This window comes from Chiloscyllium plagiosum, unplaced genomic scaffold (genome assembly GCF_037043375.1).
Source record: "Chiloscyllium plagiosum isolate Xiang-an unplaced genomic scaffold, Cpla_swu_hap1 HiC_scaffold_45, whole genome shotgun sequence".
Taxonomy (NCBI): domain Eukaryota; kingdom Metazoa; phylum Chordata; class Chondrichthyes; order Orectolobiformes; family Hemiscylliidae; genus Chiloscyllium; species Chiloscyllium plagiosum.
In genome coordinates this window covers 538,449-562,653 of record NW_028270183.1, presented here as the reverse complement: position 1 = coordinate 562,653, position 24,205 = coordinate 538,449, and the positions used below count along the sequence as shown (strand labels likewise).

The 24,205-nt window shown below is 48.8% G+C and overlaps 1 protein-coding gene across 1 annotated transcript in view; it reads left to right on the top strand.

Moving 5' to 3' along the window:
- The first annotated feature begins 2,213 nt into the window (after window positions 1-2,213).
- Window positions 2,214-24,205, top strand: part of LOC122540123 (tumor necrosis factor ligand superfamily member 14-like) — a 34,555-nt gene continuing 12,563 nt past the window's right edge. Inside the window, exons 1-2 of the mRNA XM_043675432.2 lie at window positions 2,214-2,552; window positions 20,924-20,954. Coding sequence (XP_043531367.1) covers window positions 2,331-2,552; window positions 20,924-20,954 — 253 coding nt within the window. The 5' untranslated portion in view covers window positions 2,214-2,330. The remainder of the gene's footprint in view (window positions 2,553-20,923; window positions 20,955-24,205) is intronic.

The window sequence follows — 24,205 nt, the reverse complement described above, 5'->3', positions numbered from 1 at the left end:
ACAATTTGAACAGATTATTACACTCAAATATCAAGGGGAGAGGAGCCATTGAGCGTTTGTAAGAAATCAGTGATGGGGAGAGTGGCAAGGTTGCTGAGGAACCATTGGAAGGAGATGGAGTGATGCAGTTATTTGATGATGGATCTAGAAAATATTGTGAGGGTACATGGGTATCACTAAGTTACCTACTAAATTATGCAGTAATTATGAATTATGCCCAGAGCAGAATAGATTTATCCAAGTATTACCAAGGAGAGATCATTGGGCATGTCCAGAAGAATTAATCAGAACTTCTTTCAAGCACACACTCTCACATGCACACACACACACACTCTCTCTCTCTCCCTCACATAAATGCACATATGTAAGTCTATAGGACAAATTTGCATTTGCAGAATTGTATTTGCAGATACATTCTATTTTGTTCAAAAAGTGCACAATCTGCAGGCAGAGAGAAAGTGAGGACTGCAGATGCTGGAGATCAGAGCTGAAAATGTGTTGCTGGAAAAGCACAGCAGGTCGCTGGCAATGCAGAGCCCGTGGGGGCTAAGCCGCGACGAGTAGGAGGGCCACTGTGGTGAGTCCTTGGATGCTGCACAATCTGCAGGCAGTCAATGCCTCATTCCTGATGAAGGGCTTTTTGCCCAAAACGTCAATTTTCCAGCTCCTTGGATGCTGCCAGACCTGCTGTGCGTTTCCAACACCACTCTAATCTTGACTCTAATCTCCAGCATCTGCAGTATACACTTCTGCCTAATCAATGCAGGCAGTCAGTCCATGTGTAATTTTATAAATTCCTACTTTGGAAATAGAACCAGTCTGACTCAAGATTGGGAGACAGACAGACTCCAACCTCACACCTTTAATGCATTGTCTGAACTGAGATGTCACCTTTTTTAATAAAACCTTAAGTTACCTCAGGAATGTGACTTGAAAGAAGTTCTGAGATTTACATATTAATGAATCGAAACCTGCAATCCATTCTAAAAGATGAAAGACTTAACAGCAATCTAGGTTTGTTCAATATATCAGATGAAGAGGAATTTCTTCAGAGAGTGGTGAATCAGCAGAGCTTATTGCTGCAGAAGCCTGTGGAGCCAAGTCATTGAGTGTATTTAAGACAGAGATAGATAGGTTCTTGATTAGTCAGGAGATCAAAGTTTATGGGGAGAAGGCAGGAGAATGGAGTTGAGAAACATATCAAAAGGCGGAGCAGATTCGATGGGCTGAATGGCCTGATTCTGCTCCAACACCTTACATCTCTGCACCGAGTGAGACCTGAACACCATGTGCTTGGTAGGAAAAAAGGCTGAACATTTCTCATCTTTCCCGTTTCAGATGTCTCCTTGGCATCTCTTGGCAGGATAAGATCACAAATTCAGAGGGTCCTGAACAGGGCTAATTCTATCAATAGAATTTCATTGCTAAGTAGTCAGTCTGTATTGGCTGAATCATGTTCAGCAGATTAAAGACTGTAATTTACCTAAACAGCTTCTGAATTTTGAACTGGCCAATAAGGTCATGATCTCCTAGGTGTACATACCTCAAAGACAAGGAGACCTGTGAGATGTGATGCCATAGACAACTGAGAGAAAGTCCTAGCAGCTGTGACCTCGGGAGGCTCTCTGTTTGGAAGGGCATTGGAAGAACCGAGCCAAGACAAAAAGCTCAGCCCGAGAAAAGAGTTCAGCAAAAACAGAGAACAGAGAAATGTGCAGCTTCTCAAATCATTGTAGTCCTCTTGAGCCGCATCAGGAAACGCCTAACTCAGAGTTGAGGAGGGTAGCACAAACTTTCATCTTATGAGACAAAAGGTTTCCATTGCAAAGAGTGTTTTCTTTAAATACACGGAATACACATGAATACACAGACTAAAATATCCCCCTGCATCCCTAGCAACCTGCTACTGGAAAGAAATCAGTGAATGGAAAATAATAACAAATCTGATAAAGGATATCAGAAATATTGAAAAAGCTATTTTTCTTTGTGTGAGACAACAACCTGCAAACATCCTGCAACTGTTGGAGCTGCTTCTATAAGCATCCATTCTTGCTGTTGTGTCATTTTCACAAGCAGCAGGAAGCCCAGTGGTGAAGACTATTGGGAGCTAAATATGTGGTTTCAAATTGACAGAAGTCTGTGGGTGGCTGTTTAGTAATGATATAAAGCACTGAGCCACAAGGTTTGCCCACTTTTGAGTGAATGATGTTGCCTGGGGACAGGCGGTGCTCTTAATTGATGAATGTGCTTGGCATCACTTTGCTTTTAAATCCAAATTTACCAGAAAGTTCTTTCCTTGACTGATTTTTTTTGTACTCGACGCCCCAAAAATGGGGGACAGCTATGTTTATCCTTCAGTTTTTGTAGTGGACGGACAGACAGACACTGTCCCTTTTGCAACCTCAACTAAACGGAAAAATTTGACTTTCACACACAAGTTTCTTCTGATGCTTGTTCTTCTGGCTCTGATTGGAGATGGACTTGGAGCATTTTATCTTTGGAGACTGCGATCTGATGTTCAGGAATTCAGCTCTATGTTCTTAGCTACCAAGGTAAATAACGTGCACCTTCGGCTCTTATGCAAAATTCTCTTATTGACAATACATGTATAAACTGAAACTCGCATACAAAAAGATAACTTGAAATGTCAGTAATTAGTTTTTCACTGTATGTGTTTGAGCCCATTGGCTAGTAACTTCCTTTTATTAAACAACGTTTCATAAATTTCTAACTAATGGCAGTAAAAGGACCTTGTTAATAAAATGCTTCATACCTTCAATTTTGCACAGAATCTTCCTGAATTGGGAATAGTTGGGATACATTCAGGCAGAATACATTACTCTGGTTGCTGAATCTGCCTGATATACGTCAATTAAACAAATCTAACCCATAGATCAATAAAGTCAGAGAAGCTCTCAGAGTTTTGTGTTAATAATTTAATCTCAACCGTCACAAACAAACTCTCCAGGTGACAGATTTGAAGTAAGTGAGCTGAATTAATAGTCACATTGCAGAAGCTGTGATATTAATGGGATAAGTGTGGGTCTCTAGTGTTGAGGATTGCTAGACTAAACAAAGCTAATAAGGACCTGAGGTGCATACTGCAAATGTGTTGTGTTGCCACAAAGTGTACACACAGGGAATCATGGCTGTGAGTGTCAATGTAATGAGCTTCTGCACAAAAGACCCATCATGAGGAGGTGATACAGATTGTGCCTGTCACCTGGGGACAGTGTGTGTTATGTTTGAGCATTCAGATGGAAAATATAATTCAGTATGGGAATAGAAAGAAATCAAGGGAATAAATATATGTTGTTCTACAAATATTTTACCCGGTTAAATAACTTCAAGAACAGCATTGGAAACGACCTGACACTGGCTTCAGCTACATCAGCGAGTGAAGAAAGAGTTGGAACAAGTACCTGCAATAACTTTATTTATACAAAATAAAAACCGAAAGAACCGTGGATGCTGTAAATCAGAACCAAAAACAGAAGTTGCTGGAAAAGCTTAGCAGATCTGGCAGCATCTGTGAAGAAAAATCAGAGTTAAGGTTTCGGGTCCGATAACATGTTTTGAGGAAGGGCCACTGGACCTGAAACAATAACTCAGATTTCTCTGCACAAGTGCTGCCAGACCTGCTGAGCTTTTCCAGCAACTTCTGTTTTTGTTTCTTATTGATATAAAAGATGCTGTGGCATGTGATTTTGTGAAAATTGAGGGATAATGGTGATCAAATTGAACCAAATTAAGTTGCAGAAAGACAGAGTTAGAATGTACAGTCAACTGTATAAAGTGGAATATCTGATTACATTGAAGTGTGATACAATGATCAGGAGACAGTTTGAGGGGTTATATACTGCGTTAAAATGGCTACTTTATCTCCCAATGAGAGGTTATAGTGTGCATTTAATCAGACAGACTGGACAGGTCTGGGATTATAACACAGAAGATGAAAAGTATTTTCAGATGATGCAGATTGTGAGTGGTAAATTAAATAAGGAAAAACAGAGTTAAAAACTATTTTCAAAATAATAACATAGCAATAAAATGCTATGTTTATTATTTATTGAATCAAATAAGATAATTTTACTGTATATTTGCAAGCTAATTAATGTGAGTAACTTCCATGACTTACTCGCTTGTTTTTTGAAGACGTGGTAGTGTAGGCCTAAAACTGATTTGCTGTTCTATCACTTATCAGTATTGGAGAGATTCTAGAGAGGTACAGGATTATTCTTATAGTAATGAATAATTATCACAAAGTCATAAAATTTATTTTCTTGAAGCTTTTAACAAAATCTTACTGGATAGAAATAGTGAAGATAATCTTAAAGATACATAGAAATAAAACTTGCCAACAGAGTGGCATCAGAAACTTTACGGAAATTACTCAGAATAAGAAGGGTAAGATTGGTCCAAAAAATAACGCAATCAGGAATTTAAGTTTTAAAGAACAATTAAAATATTGAGCCATTTTTGGAAAAGAGGTTTCAAGGTTGAACTTACCAAGACACAAAAGGAATTGGCGAACTGATCTTGGTATTTCTCCTTCCCCATTCCTCAGTGAAGAACTGAATATCCAATAGATTTTAAATGAGTGGGTGAGAAGGAAATCAGTCAGAGAAAACATTTTTTATTGACATTAAGGAACAAATATGAGAAATGCATTGAGCAAGCGTTGTAAACAGTAGAAAGGAAGAAGAAAAGCTCTGCAATGTAAATGTTAGTGCATCGAACTAAGCAACCGATTTGCACGCCTCAAGGTTGCACATGCAGCAAATAAAAACTGCTTTCTGTGCAGCCAGCTGATAGCAGATGGAACTTGATTTAAAATCTGATGCAAAAGTGGCATTTCCAATTGTGCTGCATACCTTGCACATGGCACCTAAAATATCCAGGGAGGCAGGGCTGAGAGTCCGTAGAATTGGAACTGAGAGTCTGGAGAATAGGAACTCAATAAGGCACTGAGGGTTCAAGGAGTGGATGCAAGAGTCCAGGCAACAGGAACAAAGAGTCAAGGAATAGGAACCCAGACTCTGGAGAAGTAGGGGCAAGAGTCCAGGAAAGAGGAACGCAGAGTCCAGGGAATTGGGGGTGAGAGTCCAGGGAGGAGGGGAGGGTAGAAGAGAGTCCAAGGAAGTGGGGGTGAGAGACCAGGGAGGTTGGGGATGAGAGACCGGGGAGGTTGGGGTGAGAGATCGGGGAGGTGGGGCTGTGAGAGATTGGGGAGGTGGGGCTGTGAGACCGGGAAGGTTGGGGTGAGAGAGCGGGAAGTGGGGGTGAGAGTCTGGGGAGGTGGGGCTGAGAGTCCGAGGAACTGGGGTGAGAGTCCGTGGAAGTGGGGGTGAGGGTCCGGGGAGGTGGGGGTGAGGGTCCGGGGAAGTGGGGGTGAGATCCGGGGAGGTGGGGGTGAGAGTCCGGGGAAGTGGGGGTGAGAGACCGGGGAAGTGGGGGTGAGGGTCCGGGGAAGTGGGGATGAGAGTCCGGGGAAGTGGGGGTGAGAGTCCGGGGAAGTGGGGGTGAGAGTCCGGGGAAGTGGGGGTGAGGGTCCGGGGAAGTGGGGGTGAGGGTCCGGGGAAGTGGGGGTGAGGGTCCGGGGAAGTGGGGGTGAGGGTCCGGGGAAGTGGGGGTGAGAGTCCAGGGAAGTGGGGGTGAGAGTCCAGGGAAGTGGGGGTGAGGGTCCGGGGAAGTGGGGGTGAGAGTCCGGGGAAGTGGGGCTGAGAGTCCGGGGAAGTGGGGGTGAGGGTCCGGGGAAGTGGGGGTGAGAGATCAGGGAAGTGGGGGTGAGAGTCCGGGGAAGTGGGGGTGAGGGTCCGGGGAAGTGGGGGTGAGGGTCCGGGGAAGTGGGGGTGAGGGTCCGGGGAAGTGGGGGTGAGAGACCGGGGAAGTGGGGGTGAGGGTCCGGGGAAGTGGGGGTGAGAGTCCGGGGAAGTGGGGGTGAGGGTCCGGGGAAGTGGGGGTGAGGGTCCGGGGAAGTGGGGGTGAGAGACTGGGGAAGTGGGGATGAGAGACTGGGTAGAAGAACCCAGAGTCTGGGAAAGCCAGGGACAAGAGTCCAGGGAATTCGAACCAAGAATCTGGGAAACAGGAACTGGAGTCTGAGGAATGGGAATCCAAAGTCTTGGGATGTGGGGAGTAGGGTTTCGGGAAGTGAGATTGAGAGTTATTTTTGGGATTCTTTTTGGGGTTTTACTTTGGGTGCGTTAGCTGCAGATAATTATCCAGACTTTTATTTAGGCTGAGTTTTTTGTTGGGTTGTTTATCTCGTGATGTAATTTAGGGTCATTTATTTGTCCATGTTCAGCACTGAGTACAATCCCTAATTTGGCCTCTTTTTGGACAGTGGTGTTTGCCACATCAGAATGGGAGCTGCTGAGAGCAGAGTCTGCAGAGAGTGGGAATGAGATCTCTGGATCAAAGTGAGTCTGCCTGGAGTGGTGTCTGGTTAGAATGGCACTCTTGGAAAAGGTCTCCAGATCAGAGCGGGGCTCCCAGAAACAGTATCCAGATCAGAGCGGGGCTCCCAGAAACAGTATCCAGATCAGAGCGGGGCTCCCAGAAACAGTATCCAGATCAGAGCGGGGCTCCCAGAAACAGTATCCAGATCAGAGCGGGGCTCCCAGAAACAGTATCCAGATCAGAGCGGGGCTCCCAGAAACAGTATCCAGATCAGAGCGGGGCTCACAGAAACAGTATCCAGACCTGAGCGGGGCTCCCAGAAACAGTATCCAGATCAGAGCGGGGCTCCCAGAAACAGTATCCAGATCAGAGCGGGGCTCCCAGAAACAGTATCCAGATCAGAGCGGGGCTCCCAGAAACAGTATCCAGACCTGAGCGGGGCTCCCAGAAACAGTATCCAGATCAGAGCGGGGCTCCCAGAAACAGTATCCAGATCAGAGCGGGGCTCCTAGAGACAGTATCCAGATCAGAGCGGGGCTCCCAGAAACAGTATCCAGATCAGAGTGGGGCTCCCAGAAACAGTATCCAGATCAGAACGGGGCTCCCAGAAACAGTATCCAGATCAGAGTGGGGCTCCCAGAAACATGATCCAGATCAGAATGGGGCTCCCAGAAACAGTATCCAGATCAGAGTGGGGCTCCCAGAAACAGTATCCAGATCAGAGTGGGGCTCCCAGAAACAGTATCCAGATCAGAGCGGGGCTCCCAGAAACATGATCCAGATCAGAGTGGGGTTCCCAGAAACAGTTTCCAGATCAGAGCGGGGCTCCCAGAAACAGTATCCAGATCAGAGTGGGGCTCACAGAAACAGTATCCAGATCAGAGTGGGGCTCCCAGAAACAGTATCCAGATCAGAGTGGGGCTCCCAGAAACAGTATCCAGATCAGAACGGGGCTCCCAGAAACAGTATCCAGATCAGAGTGGGGCTCCCAGAAACAGTATCCAGATCAGAACGGGGCTCCCAGAAACAGTATCCAGATCAGAGTGGGGCTCCCAGAAACATGATCCAGATCAGAGCGGGGCTCCCAGAAACAGTATCCAGATCAGAGCGGGGCTCCCAGAAACAGTATCCAGATCAGAGCGGGGCTCCCAGAAACAGTATCCAGATCAGATTGGGGCTCCCAGAAACAGTATCCAGATCAGAGTGGGGCTCCCAGAAACAGTATCCAGATCAGAGCGGGGCTCCCAGAAACAGTATCCAGATCAGAGCGGGGCTCCCAGAAACAGTATCCAGATCAGAGCGGGGCTCCCAGAAACAGTATCCAGATCAGAGCGGGGCTCCCAGAAACAGTATCCAGATCAGAGCGGGGCTCCCAGAAACAGTATCCAGATCAGATTGGGGCTCCCAGAAACAGTATCCAGATCAGAGTGGGGCTCCCAGAAACAGTATCCAGATCAGAGCGGGGCTCCCAGAAACAGTATCCAGATCAGAGCGGGGCTCCCAGAAACAGTATCCAGATCAGAGCGGGGCTCCCAGAAACAGTATCCAGATCAGAGCGGGGCTCCCAGAAACAGTATCCAGATCAGAGCGGGGCTCCCAGAAACAGTATCCAGATCAGAGCGGGGCTCCCAGAAACAGTATCCAGATCAGAGCGGGGCTCACAGAAACAGTATCCAGACCTGAGCGGGGCTCCCAGAAACAGTATCCAGATCAGAGCGGGGCTCCCAGAAACAGTATCCAGATCAGAACAGGGCTCCCAGAAACAGTATCCAGATCAGAGCGGGGCTCCCAGAAACAGTATCCAGATCAGAGCGGGGCTCCCAGAAACAGTATCCAGATCAGAGCGGGGCTCCCAGAAACAGTATCCAGACCTGAGCGGGGCTCCCAGAAACAGTATCCAGATCAGAGCGGGGCTCCCAGAAACAGTATCCAGATCAGAGCGGGGCTCCTAGAGACAGTATCCAGATCAGAGCGGGGCTCCCAGAAACAGTATCCAGATCAGAGTGGGGCTCCCAGAAACAGTATCCAGATCAGAACGGGGCTCCCAGAAACAGTATCCAGATCAGAGCGGGGCTCCCAGAAACAGTATCCAGATCAGAGTGGGGCTCACAGAAACAGTATCCAGATCAGAGTGGGGCTCACAGAAACAGTATCCAGATCAGAGCGGGGCTCCCAGAAACAGTATCCAGATCAGAGTGGGGCTCCCAGAAACATGATCCAGATCAGAGCGGGGCTCCCAGAAACAGTATCCAGATCAGAGTGGGGCTCCCAGAAACAGTATCCAGATCAGAACGGGGCTCCCAGAAACAGTATCCAGATCAGAGTGGGGCTCCCAGAAACATGATCCAGATCAGAGCAGGGCTCCCAGAAACAGTATCCAGATCAGAGTGGGGCTCCCAGAAACAGTATCCAGATCAGAACGGGGCTCCCAGAAACAGTATCCAGATCAGAGTGGGGCTCCCAGAAACATGATCCAGATCAGAGCAGGGCTCCCAGAAACAGTATCCAGATCAGAGCGGGGCTCCCAGAAACAGTATCCAGATCAGCGCGACTCCCAGAGACAGTATCCAGATCAGAGTGGGGCTCACAGAAACAGTATCCAGATCAGAGTGGGGCTCCCAGAAACAGTATCCAGATCAGAGTGGGGCTCCTAGAAACAGTATCCAGATCAGAGTGGGGCTCCCAGAAACAGTATCCAGATCAGAGCGGGGCTCCCAGAAACGGTATCCAGATCAGAACGGGGCTCCCAGAAACAGTATCCAGATCCGAGCGGGGCTCCCAGAAACAGTATCCAGATCAGAGCGGGGCTCCCAGAAACAGTATCCAGATCAGAGCGGGGCTCCTAGAGACAGTATCCAGATCAGAGTGGGGCTCCCAGAGACAGTATCCAGATCAGAGCGGGGCTCCCAGAAACAGTATCCAGATCAGAACGGGGCTCCCAGAAACAGTATCCAGATCAGAGTGGGGCTCCCAGAAACAGTATCCAGATCAGAGTGGGGCTCCCAGAGACAGTATCCAGATCAGAATGGGGCTCCCAGAAACAGTATCCAGATCAGAGCGGGGCTCCTAGAGACAGTATCCAGATCAGAACGGGGCTCCCAGAAACAGTATCCAGATCAGAGCGGGGCTCCTAGAGACAGTATCCAGATCAGAGCGGGGCTCCCAGAAACAGTATCCAGATCAGAGCGGGGCTCCCAGAAACAGTATCCAGATCCGAGCGGGGCTCCCAGAAACAGTATCCAGATCAGAGCGGGGCTCCCAGAAACAGTATCCAGATCAGAGCGGGGCTCCCAGAAACAGTATCCAGATCAGAGCGGGGCTCCCAGAAACAGTATCCAGACCTGAGCGGGGCTCCCAGAAACAGTATCCAGATCAGAGCGGGGCTCCTAGAGACAGTATCCAGATCAGAGCGGGGCTCCCAGAAACAGTATCCAGATCAGAGTGGGGCTCCCAGAAACAGTATCCAGATCAGAGTGGGGCTCCCAGAAACAGTATCCAGATCAGAGCGGGGCTCCCAGAAACAGTATCCAGATCAGAGTGGGGCTCCCAGAAACAGTATCCAGATCAGAGTGGGGCTCCCAGAGACAGTATCCAGATCAGAGTGGGGCTCCCAGAAACAGTATCCAGATCAGATTGGGGCTCCCAGAAACAGTATCCAGATCAGAGTGGGGCTCCCAGAAACAGTATCCAGATCAGATTGGGGCTCCCAGAAACAGTATCCAGATCAGAGTGGGGCTCCCAGAAACAGTATCCAGATCAGAGCGGGGCTCCCAGAAACAGTATCCAGATCAGAGCGGGGCTCCCAGAAACAGTATCCAGATCAGAGTGGGGCTCCCAGAGACAGTATCCAGATCAGAGTGGGGCTCCCAGAAACAGTATCCAGATCAGAGCGGGGCTCCCAGAAACAGTATCCAGATCAGAGTGGGGCTCCCAGAGACAGTATCCAGATCAGAGTGGGGCTCCCAGAGACAGTATCCAGATCAGAGTGGGGCTCACAGAAACAGTATCCAGATCAGAGTGGGGCTCCTAGAAACAGTATCCAGATCAGAGCGGGGCTCCCAGAAACAGTATCCAGATCAGAGCGGGGCTCCCAGAAACGGTATCCAGATCAGAGTGGGGCTCCCAGAGACAGTATCCAGATCAGAGCGGGGCTCCCAGAAACAGTATCCAGATCCGAGCGGGGCTCCCAGAAACAGTATCCAGATCAGAGCGGGGCTCCTAGAAACAGTATCCAGATCAGAGCGGGGCTCCCAGAAACAGTATCCAGATCAGAGCGGGGCTCCCAGAAACAGTATCCAGATCAGAGCGGGGCTCCCAGAAACAGTATCCAGATCAGAGTGGGGCTCCTAGAGACAGTATCCAGATCAGAATGGGGCTCCCAGAAACAGTATCCAGATCAGAGCGGGGCTCCTAGAGACAGTATCCAGATCAGAACGGGGCTCCCAGAAACAGTATCCAGATCAGAGCGGGGCTCCTAGAGACAGTATCCAGATCAGAGCGAGGCTCCCAGAAACAGTATCCAGATCAGAGCGGGGCTCCCAGAAACAGTATCCAGATCAGAGCGGGGCTCCCAGAAACAGTATCCAGATCAGAGTGGGGCTCCCAGAAACAGTATCCAGATCAGAGTGGGGCTGACTGGTGCAATCTCCAGGACACAGCAAGGCCTGACTTCAGGAAGACAGAATCAAAGCCTAAAGGCGAGTCATATTACATGAAGGTAAGTTGCGCACCGATTATTTGTCTTAATGCCATCAGAAAACAAGCAAAACTGTAGACTGCAGGGATGGGAATGTTTAGGGGCAAAATCATACACGTGTGTTAAGCTCCCACCTGTGTAGCTGAGTCTGGTCTTCAATTGTCTCAGCTATCCTGCCTTTGGATAAAACCTTGCACCACCGAGACTGTGTGGTAGTCAGTGTGCAAATGATCCTATGCACAAGCATTTTACACACCCTCAAAATTAATTTCAGAAACTAGAACATCAGGACTGTTGTAAGCAACCCGAGCAGTGACTGACCTGAACGTCACATAGCTGTAGTAGCCTGGCAATATGGCTGATGCTTTAAAACTAACATTGTTGGCCTGAGTGAGACACAGGGAGCAGGAGAAAGTCAACTCAAAGATCAAGGTGGTAAATCACCTTCTCCTTGACAAATAAATCAGAAGAAAAATGCTGACTCCATAGAATTGGCTTTGCCATTAAAAACTAATTGAGCATCTTAGTGAACACCCTTGTGTAACAAGTGAATGTCTCAAAACCCTTTGGCGTACTCTATTCCAGAAACAGTACACCTCAGGCATCAGTGCATTTCCCAACCCTAGAAGCAATGGATAAGGTCAAAGAGGAAAGCTAGAGTGTTATGGGGACACAAACCTCTAAAAAGGAAGGCAAGCAAGCAATAAGGACAACAAACACTGACATTCTCATTCCTGTGAAATACCTAGAATGTGGTCTGGTTATAAACGACACCATATTTCATCGTAAAGACAAAGACAAGAGCTCTTGGCAATATGTGGACACGGCACCTGTTTAACCACAGGGTGAAAGTAAGGACTGCAGATGCTGGAGATCAGAGTCAAGATTAGAGAGGTGTTGGAATTCCTGATGAAGGGCTCCTGCCCGAAACATTGATTTTCCTACTCCTCAGATGCTGCTTGACCTGCTGTGCTTTTCCAGCATTACTCTAATCTTGACCTGTTTAACCACATCCCTGTCCAAGCAAAGACTCACAGGCATTTTTGAACAGACTGCATCATGACAGCAGCTGATGATTGCTGGACGATCCCTCCTTCTATCTCCATCAATCTCGCCAAAACAAAAAATAACACTGGATTCACAGACTCATCATAGAAAGTCCCACTCAATCAGTCTGACAATGCTCAATGAACAGAAACCACAAACCATCTATAGTTCCTGGACCCTGAAATCTATCACCAACAGCACATGCGAGAATATTCTTGATTTCTCAACCAGGAAACATCAAGATTGCTGTGACAACAATGACCAGGAGTTTCAGGTGCGACAAAACCAAGCATAAGGTATTTCTGAACTTAAAGCAGCACTGAAATTCAGTGGAAGAAAAAACTGGTCAACAAATATATGAAGCCAAGGGTCAACAAGAAACCTGTCACCAAATGAACAGATGGTGGGTGAAAGATGGTGGGTGAAAAGAGCACAGGAAATCCTACAGCTTGCCAAATGTGAGTGGATTCTTCATCTACCATCTAAAACCTAAGCATCCACGACCTTATTCAAGGGTTATGGAGATAAGGCAGGAACAGGATACTGATTGAGGATGATCAGCCATGATCATATTGAATGGTGGTGCAGGCTTGAAGGGCAGAATGGCCTACTCCTGCACCAATTGTCTATTGTCTATTGTCCACTGACAGCTAAGAATGGAGTGGCCCTCATTAAGGACAGAGAGATAGTCAGCCCTTGTTGAAAAGAGGATTTCAAGGATCTCCTAAACTGAGACTCAGTCCTCAACACGAATGGCCTTGAACCCATCAGATGGCATGCCACCATCACTATCTTAGCAAAACCCCAACCTGACACAAAGTTGTAAAGGTCATCCAAGGAACAGACCATTTTGGATTTGGTGACATATAATCGGGCAGATTTGATAGGGAGCTTAAGGTGAAGGAACCCTTGGGGTCAGTGACCATCACCCTGCAATTGAGCTGGAGAAGCTGGAATCTGATGTAATGGTATTACAGTTGAGTAAAGATAACTACAAAGGTATAAGGGAGAAGCTGGCCAGACCTGATTGGAAGGATACCCTCACAGGGAAAATGGTAGAGCAGTAAGGGCAGGAGTTTCTAGGGGTAACTTACGAAGCACAGCAGAAATGCATCCCAAGGAAGAAACATACTAAGGAGAGGAAGAGGCAACTACCATGGGAAGTCAGGGACAGCATAAAATCAAAAGAAAAAGCATACAATCTGGTGAAGATTAGTGGGAATACAGAGGATTGAGAAATCTTTTAAAAACCAGCAGAGGCTAATTAAAAATGCAGTAAGAGGGGAGAAGATGAAATATGAGAGTAAGCTAGCTAGTAATCTAAAAGAAGATTGCAAGAGTTTTTAAAAAAATATATGAAAAAGTAAGAGAGAGGCAAGGACATTGGACCATTGGAAAATGAGACTGGAGAAATAGTAATGGGGAACAAAGATATGGTGAAGGAATTGAATAGTTTGTTTCAGTCTTTACGGTGAAAGACATCAGTTGCTTACCAGAACTTCAAGATAGTCAGGAGGCAGAGGTCTGCGTAGTGACCATCACCAAGGAAAAGGTACTGGGGAAACTGAAAGGTCTGAAGATGGATAAATCACCAGGACCAAATAGACTACAGCTCAGGGTTCTAAAGGAGATAGTTTAGGAGATTGTGGAAGCACTGGTGGTGATCTTTCAGGAGTCACTGGAGTCAGGGAGGGTCCCAGATTACTGGAAGATGGCAGGGGTATTTTAAAAAGCAGGGAGACAGAAGATAGGAAGTTAGAGGCTGGTTAGCCTAACCTTGAACATTGGTACGACTTTGGAGTCCATTATTAAGGATGAGATTGCAAAGTACTTTCAAATACATGGTAAAATTGGGCTGAACCAGCACAGCTTCATGCCTGAGCTATTAGGAGTTAAACTTTGAGGAGTTAAAAAGTAAATTAGACAAAGGAAAGTCCAGTGGCTGTAATCTACTTGAATTTCCAGGAAGTCTTTGACAAGGTGCTGCACAGGAGACTACTAAATAAGAGTCTATGGTGTTAGGGGCAAGGTACAGGCATGGATAGAGGGTAAGGTGACTGACAGAAGGCAGAGAGTGGGGATAAGGGGGTCTTTTTCAGGATGGCATCTGGTGACTCATGGGGTTCCACAGGGGCCAGTGTTGCAACCACCACTATCCATGTTTATCCATTAATGATCTGGCTGAAAGAACCGAACACATTGTTGCTAAGTTTGCAGATGACATAAAGATAGGTGGAAGGATAGGTAGTGTTGAGGATGTGGGTAAGCTGCAGAAGAGCTTGGACGGGCTGGGAAAGTGGCAAAGATGTGGCAGATGGAATACAATGTGGAAATGTGTGAGGTTATGTACATTGATAGAAAGAAAGAGGTTAGACTATTTTCTATCTGGGGAAAGGCTTTGTAAATATAAAGCACAAAGGGACTCAGGAATCTTAGTTCAGGATTCTCTTCAGGTTTACATGCAGGTTCAGATGGCACTTAGGAAGGCAAATGCAACATTTGCATTCATTTCAAGAGGGCTTGAATACAAGAGCAGGGATCTACTTGCTGAGGGTGTCTAAGGCACTGGTCAGACCATATTTGGAGCAGTTTTGGGGCCTGTATCTAAGGAAGGATGTGCTTGTTGGAGGGGGCTGATGAGGTTCACAAGAATGATCCCAGAAATGAAGAGCTTGTCAGATGAGCACCCTGGTCTGAACTCAATATCATTTCGAAGGATGATGGGGGAATATCAACAGAACTTACAAAATATCGTGAGACCTGGGTAGAGGGGACACGGAGAAGATGTTTCCACGGACAGGAGAAACTAAGACCCAAAGGCACAGCCTCAGAGTGAAGGGAACTGAGATGAGCAGAAATTTCTTTAACCAGAGGGTGGTTAATCTGTGAAAGCCAAGTCATCAAGCCTTTCAAATAGAGATAGATTGTTTTTTGATTAGTAAGGAATCAAAGGTTACAAGTAGAAGGCAGGAAAATCTGGTTGAGACACATTTCAGTTACCGTCAAATAACAGAGAGACATGATGAGTCAAATGGCTTATTCTGCTCCTACATCTTATGGCCTTATGCTGTGGAAGTTGAGAACTAATAAGGTCCCAGTGCGGGCAAAACCCAGCAGAAAAACTAATATGGTGGAGGTGCGATGTTGGCATGACAATATGACTTCATCTCCCTCTTCTGGATGGAATCGAGCATGCCAAAGGATCTCCAAGATGTCATAATTAAAATCATATCCAAGAAAGGTGAGAGCATCACCAACAGGCCCATAGATCACCTCCGACAGGCCCACACAGCATCACAGACAGGCCCACACAGCATCACCGACAGGCCCACAGAGCATCTCCGATAGGCCCACACAGCAATACCGACAGACCCACACAGCATTGCTGACAGGCCCACACAGCATCGCCAACAGGCCCATAGAGCATCTCCAACAGGCCCACACAGCATCACCGACAGGCCCACACAGCATCACCGACAGACCCACACAGCATCACCGACAGGCCCACACAGCATCGCCGACAGACCCACACAGCATCACCAACAGGCCTACACAACATCACCGACGGGCCCACACAGCATCGCCGACAGGCCCACACAGCATCACTGACAGGCACACACAGCATCGCCAACTGGCCCACACAGCATCTCCAACAAGCCCACACAGCATCACCGACAGGCCCACACAGCATCGCCGACAGGCCCACACAGCATTGCCGACAGGCCCACACAGCATCACCGACAGGCCCACAGAACATCTCCAACAGGCCCACAGAGCATCACCAACAGGCCCACAGAGCATCACCAACAGGCCCACAGAGCATCACCCACAGGCCCATACAGCATCGCCGACAGGCCCACACAGCATCACCGACAGGCCCACAGAGCATCAACAACAGGCCCATGCAGCATCTCCAACAGGCCCACACAGCATCGCCAACAGGCCCACAGAGCATCTCCAAAAGGCCCACACAGCATCACCGACAGGCCCACACAGCATCACCGACAGGCCCACAGAGCATCAACAACAGGCCCATGCAGCATCTCCAACAGGCCCACACAGCATCACCAACAGGCCCACACAGCATCACCGACAGGCCCACAGAGCATCAACAACAGGCCCATGCAGCATCTCCAACAGGCCCACACAGCATCACCGACAGGCCCACACAGCATCGCCGACAGGCCCACAGAGCATCTCCAAAACGCCCACACAGCATCTCCGACAGGCCCACACAGCATCTCCGACAGGCCCACACAGCATCGCCGACAGGCCCACACAGCATCGCCAACAGACCCACACAGCATCTCCGACAGGCCCACACAGAATCTCGGACAGGCCCACACAGCATCGCCGACAGGCCCACAGAGCATCTCCAAAACGCCCACACAGAATCTCCGACAGGCCCACACAGCATCTCCGACAGGCCCACACAGAATCTCCGACAGGCCCACACAGCATCTCCGACAGGCCCACACAGAATCTCCGACAGGCCCACACAGCATCACCGACTGGTCCACGCAGCATCTCTGACAGGCCCACGCAGCATCGCCGACAGGCCCACACAGCAGCGCCAACAGGCCCACACAGCATCTCAAACAGGCCCACACAGCATCGCCGACAGGCCCACACAGCATCGCCGACAGGCCCATAGAGTATCACCGACAGGCCCACAGAGCATCGCCGACAGGCCCATAGAGTATCACCGACAGGCCCACAGAGCATCGCCGACAGGCCCGCACAGCATCTCCGACAGGGCCACACAGCATCGCCGACAGCCCACAGAGCATCTCCGACAAGCCCACAGAGCATCGCCGACAGGCCCACACAGCATCGCCGACAGGCCCATAGAGCATCACCGACAGGCCCACACAGCATCACCGACAGGCCCACACAGCATCTCCGACAGGCCCACACAGCATCGCCGACAGGCCCACACAGCATCGCTGACAGGCCCATAGAGCATCACCGACAGGCCCACACAGCATCACCGACAGGCCCACAGAGCATCAACAACAGGCCCATGCAGCATCTCCAACAGGCCCACACAGCATCACCGACAGGCCCACACAGCATCGCCGACAGGCCCACAGAGCATCTCCAAAACGCCCACACAGCATCTCCGACAGGCCCACACAGCATCGCCGACAGGCCCACACAGCATCGCCAACAGGCCCATACAGCATCGCTGACAGGCCCATAGAGCATCACCGACAGGCCCACACAGCATCACCGACAGGCCCACAGAGCATCAACAACAGGTCCATGCAGCATCTCCAACAGGCCCACACAGCATCACCAACAGGCCCACACAGCAACACCGACAGGCCCACAGAGCATCAACAACAGGCCCATGCAGCATCTCCAACAGGCCCACACAGCATCACCGACAGGCCCACACAGCATCGCCGACAGGCCCACAGAGCATCTCCAAAACGCCCACACAGCATCTCCGACAGGCCCACACAGCATCGCCGACAGGCCCACACAGCATCGCCAACAGGCCCATACAGCATCGCCGACAGGCCCACAGAGCATCTCCAAAACGCCCACACAGAATCTCCGACAGGCCCACACAGAATCTCCGACAGGCCCACACAGCATCTCCGACAGGCCCACACAGAATCTCCGACAGGCCCACAGAGCATCACCGACAGGTCCACGCAGCATCTCTGACAGGCCCACGCAGCATCGCCGACAGGCCCACACAGCATCGCCAACAGGCCCACACAGCATCTCAAACAGGCCCACACAGCATCGCCGACAGGCCCACACAGCATCGCCGACAGGCCCATAGAGTATCACCGACAGGCCCACAGAGCATCGCCGACAGGCCCGCACAGCATCTCCGACAGGCCCACAGAGCATCTCCGACAGGGCCACACAGCATCGCCGACAGGCCCACAGAGCATCTCCGACAGGCCCACAGAGCATCGCCGACAGGCCCACACAGCATCGCCGAAAGGCCCATAGAGCATCACCGACAGGCCCACACAGCATCACCGACAGGCCCACACAGCATCTCCGACAGGCCCACACAGCATCGCCGACAGGCCCACACAGCATCGCTGACAGGCCCATAGAGCATCACCGACAGGCCCACACAGCATCACCAACAAGCCCACAGAGCATCACCGACAGGCCCACAGAGCATCACCGACAGGCCCACACAGCATCACCGACAGGCCCACACTGCATCACTGACAGGCCCACACAGCATCACCGACAGGCCCACAGAGCATCTCCAACAGGCCCACACAGCATCGCCGACAGGCCCACACAGCATCACCAACAGGTCCACAGCACCGACATGCACACACAGCATCACCGACAGGCCCACAGAGCATCACCGACAGGCCCACACAGCATCACCGACAGGCCCACACAGCATCTCCGACAGGCCCATAGAGCATCTCCGACAGGCCCACGCAGCATCACCGACAGGCCCACACAGTATCGCCGACAGGCCCACACAGCATCTCCAACAGCTCCACACAGCATCACCGACAGGCCCACACAGCATCACCGACAGGCCCACACAGCATCACCGACAGGCCCACACAGCATCTCCGATAGGCCCACACAGCATCATCGACAGGCCCACACAGCATCGCCGACAAGCCCACAGAGCATCTCCGACAGGCCCACAGCATCACCGACAGGCGCACAGAGCATCGCCGACAGGCCCACACAGCATCACCAACAGGCCCACAGCATCACCAACAGGCCCACACAGCATCGCCGACAGGCCCACACAACATCACCAACAGGCTCACAGAGCATCACTGACAGGCCCACACAGCATCGCCGACAGGCACACAGCATCACCAACAGACCCACACGGCATTGCCGACAGGCCCACACAGCATCACCCACAGGCCCACACAGCATCACCGACAGGCCCACAGAGCATCTCCGACAGGTCCACAGAGCACCTCCGACAGGCCCACACAGCATCACCAACAGGCACACACAGCATCACCAACAGGTCCACAGCACCGACATGCACACACAGCATCACCAACAGGCCCACAGAGTATCTCCGACAGGTCCACACAGCATCACCAACAGGCCTACAGAGCATCACCAACAGGCCCACAGAGCATCACCAGCAGGTCCACACAGCATCGCCAACAGGCCCACAGAGCATCTCCGACAGGCCCACACAGCATCACCGACATGCCCACAGAGTATCTCCGACAGGCCCACACAGCATCACCGACAGGCCCACACAGCATCACCGACAGGCCCACACAGCATCTCCGACAGGCCCACACAGCATCGCCGACAGGCCCACACGGCATCGCCGACAGGCCCACACGGCATCGCCGACAGGCCCACACGACATCGCCGACAGGCCTACACAGCATCGCCGACAGGCCCACACAGCATCACCGACAGGCCCACAGAGCATCTCTGACAGGCCTACACAGCATCACCGACAGGCCCACACAGCATCGCCGATAGGCCCACACAGCAACACCGACAGGCGCACACAGCATCACCGACAGGCCCACAGAGCATCTCCGATAGGCCCACACAGCATCACCGACAGGCCCACACAGCATCGCCGACAGGCCCACACAGCATCGCTGACAGGCCCACACAGCATCACCGACAGGCCCACAGCATCACCGACAGACCCACACGGCATTGCCAACAGGTCCACAGAGCATCTCCGACAGGCCCACACAGCATCACTGACAGGCCCACAGAGCATCGCCAACAGGCCCACAGAGCATCGCCAACAGGCCCACACAGCATCACCAACAGGTCCACAGCATCACCGACAGGCACACACAGCATCACAACAGGCCCACAGAGTATCTCCGACAGGTCCACACAGCATCATCAACAGGCCCACACAGCTCGCCGACAGGCCCACACAGCAACACCGACAGGCGCACACAGCACCTCCAACAGGCCCACAAAGCGTCACCAACCGGCCCACAGAGCATCACCAACAGGCCCACAGAGCATCACCAACAGGCCCACAGAGTATTGCAGACAGGCCATGTCATGCTGCAACTATACAAAACACTGGTAAGGCCACACTTGGAATATTGTGTACAGTTCTGGTCCCCATTACAGGAGGATGTGGAAGCATTGGTAAAGGTGCAGAGAAAATTTACCAGAATGTTGCCTGGTCTGGAGGGAAGGTTTTATGAGGAAAGGCTGAGAGAGTTGGGTCTGTTCTCATTGGATCAAAGAAGGCTAAGAGGGGATTTGATAGAGACATACAAGATGATCAGAGGATTAGATAGGGTAGACAGTGAAAGTCTTTTTCCTAGGATGATGACATCAGCGTGTACCAGGGGGCATAGCTGCAAATTGAGGGGTGATAGATTTAAGACAGATGTCAGAGGTAGATTCTTTACTCAGAGAGTGGTAAGGGGGGAATGCCCTACCTGCTAATGTAGTCAACTCAGCTACATTAGGGAGATTTAAACAATCCTTGGATAAGCACATGGATGATGATGGGATAGTGTAGGTGGATGGGCTTAGATTAATTCACAGGTTGGAGCAACATCGAGGGCCGAAGGGCCTGTTCTGCGCTGTATTGTTCTATGTTCTATGTTCTATGTTTAACATTTCATGTAGTAAGTCTTTTTGCAAATGAAATTACTGACAGGAAGAATTGAACAAAGCAGTGAATGTGCTTAGGGGTTCAATGAAATTGTAACACTCAGCCTTGACAATCCAGTCAGAGTTTCTTTAAGAATAATTTTCATGATAATGATATTGACGTACATTCTGTTTCCCCCCATTTTGTTTCAGAACACTTCTCTTATGGTTGGAAGTATCCAAGGTGAGTGATGTTATTGTTAATTTAATGCAAGCATTTACAAGAGCAGTAATATGTAAATCATACATTCATTTTATAGAATTTTATTCAGGAATGCAGTAATCTTCAGTCAGAAATGCTGAGTGGATGATACGTCTCGGCCTCCTCCAGTGGTCCCCAGCATCACAGATACCAGTCTTAGCCAATTCAATTCACTCTATGTCATATCAAGAAACAGTTGGAAACACTGGATACTGCAAAGTCTATGAGCCATGACAACATTCAGGGTGAGAGTGACAGACTTTGACATCAAAGCTGCATTCGACTGAGTATGGCATCAAGGAGCCCATGCAAAACTGCAATCAATGGGTATCAGAGGCAAACTCTCACCTAGTTGGAGTCATATGTAGCACCTGGGAAGATTGTTGTAGTTATTGGAGGTCTGCCATCTCAGCTCCAAGACATCTCTGCAGGAGTTCCTCTGGGTAATGTACTCAGCCCAAACATCTTCAGCCATCAATGACTTTCCCACCATCATAAGGTCAGAAGTGGGGATGTTCACCAATGAATACACAATGTTCAGCACCACTCCTGACTCTTCACATACTGATGAAGGGCTTTTGCCCGAAACGTCGATTTTGCCTGTCCTCGGATGCTGCCTGAATTGCTGTGCTCTTCCAGCACCACTGATCCAGAATCTGGTTTCCAGCATCTGCAGTCATTGTTTTATACCTCTTCACATACTGAAGCAGTCCATGTTCAAATGCAATAAGATCTGAATGATTTCCAAGCTTAGTTAGTAATTGACAAATGGCAAGTAACTTTGACATCTCAGAATTGCCAGGCTATGACTGTCTCCAATAAGACACAATCTAACCACTGCCTCTTGACATTCAATGGTATTAGCATCACTGAATCCTCCACTATATAGATCCTTGGATTACCATTGATCTGGACTCATCACAGTGGCAAACAAAGTGGCTGCAAGAGCAGGTCAGAGACTAGGGATACTGCATTGAATAACTCAGCTCCTACTCTCCAAAGTCTGTCCATCATCTACAAAGCACAAGTCAGGAGTGTGATGGAATACTTCCACTTGCCTGGATGGGTACACTCAAAAAGCTCAACACCATTCAGGACTAAGCAGCCTGCTTGATTGGCACCAAATCCATAAGCATCTACTCCCTCCACCACCAACGCTCAGCAACACCATCTACAAGGTGCACTGCAGAAATTCACCATAGATCCTTAGACAGCACCTTTCAATCCCACAATTACTTCCATCTCAAAGGACAAGGGCAGAAAATACATGCGAACAGCACCCACATGCAAGATCTCCTCCAAACTACTCACAATTCTGATTTGGAAATATATCAGCATTCCTTCACTGTCGCTGGGTCGAAATTCTGGAATTCCCTCCCTAAGAACATTGTGGGGCAGCCTACAGCACATGGACTGCAACAGTTCAAGAAGGCAACTCACCACCACCTTCTCAAGGGCAACTAGGCTTGTGCAATAAATCCTCAGCCCAGCCAGTGATACCCATGTCCCTTGAGTGAATAAATAAAATATCTGAGAAGATATGTAAATCATTGAGTTAGTTCAGTGATTTCTTACCTTGAAATTTGTACTGAAAGTCAGTCCAGTTTAACTGGATGAATTTGAGGTCTGACATGAATTGAATCAATGTGAATCGGCTAAGGGCCCACGGCACAACAACTGCCATCAGATTGTTTCAAAATATCAGTCTCTTGCAGAAAGACCACAAAAGTGGTCGCTGTTGAATCTAGAAAGATGAAGTATGTTAATGCTAGAGACAGTTACAAAGCAAACACCTCATTAGATCAAGGATGCTGAAAAACTGTCAAATGCTGCATTAGATGTGAGATTCTTGATGAGTATATATAGAGGCAGCTTTACTTTGTATTTAATGCAGGCTGTAACTGATCCAGGGGTGTTGATGGTTTTCAGAAATTGATGGTGAAATGTGGAAGATTAATATGCACATTGAAAGTGTTGTTGATAATTACATTGGTGATACTGACAGATTTGTGCGGGGACTAAGAAGCGTAGGATAAATCGGTTATGTTTGGGAAGGCTTGATATTGACTTTAAACAAAACCAACATTAACAATAATAGAATTTGGTGATGACCGTAGAAGCTCATGGCGATATTGGGAGATCGACACCAGGAGAGGTTGGAGCTGATTCTAGGATTTGTCAGTGATTAGTTTTAAATATGACATTCTTTTGTTAATCAAAGGTATTAAGTGATATGGGTCAAAGGTAGGTATGGAATTAGGGAGCAAGCATTGAAGGAGAGGATACCTACTATGTGCTTTGTATTCTCAGCTACCCTGCAACTTACCTGAACTGGAATTATTGTCGTCTCTCAGGAATCTGCCAAGGAATCAATAATCACCACTGCCACAGCTACCTGTTATCCAGAGCAATGGCTCACAAAAGAAATATTTCACAACATCAAACCAGACTCTGTACATGGAATTTTTCACCATGGTGGCTAGTCCTCCAATATCTATCCATCCCAAGTAACCTAGCTAACCGGGCAGGATCTAATAATTTCATAATACAAAAACAAAACTCAATTCTTAATCCTTCTGAGCTTGTTCCTTTCTAATGAACATAGTCTCAGAGTCTGGTGCCTCCTGATTATACACATGCTGTAATAACAGGTACCAGATTGATCACTGTCCTGTATATCTTCTATTTATGTTTCATATCCCCACCATAAACCAGTGACCAAAATTAGATAGTGATCTATGTGCAAGCATATCACAGTCTTGTGTTTGTGTTTAGCATTGTTTTTCTTTAACTCTTCAGGCAATTCAACCTAAAATGATAGTTACTTTCCCATTAGAGCTATCTTTCACTGTTTTTGAACCTTTAATGCATGATCAGTGGAAAGCCCCAAGTCCCTCCCTGCACTGTACTGAAAAATGGGGTTCCTCATTTCAACTGCATGACTGTGCACTTATCAATATCAAAAGATCTTTTTTATTAACCATATTCAAGTCCACCATAACCAAATTGCTTTGCAAATATTTTGTCTAGATTTCCAACTTGTTTGCACATTTTTATATTATCCACAGATTTATGAATAGCTGCATCAATATCCTCATGTAACATATGTCATTGTAATAAACAGCAATAGGCCAAACATGCAGCCTTGAGGAATTCTATTTGTAACCTAGTCTTTTACACCTAATCCCACTCATGATAAGAAATGAGGTAATTGGATTGTTCCTATCTCCTCT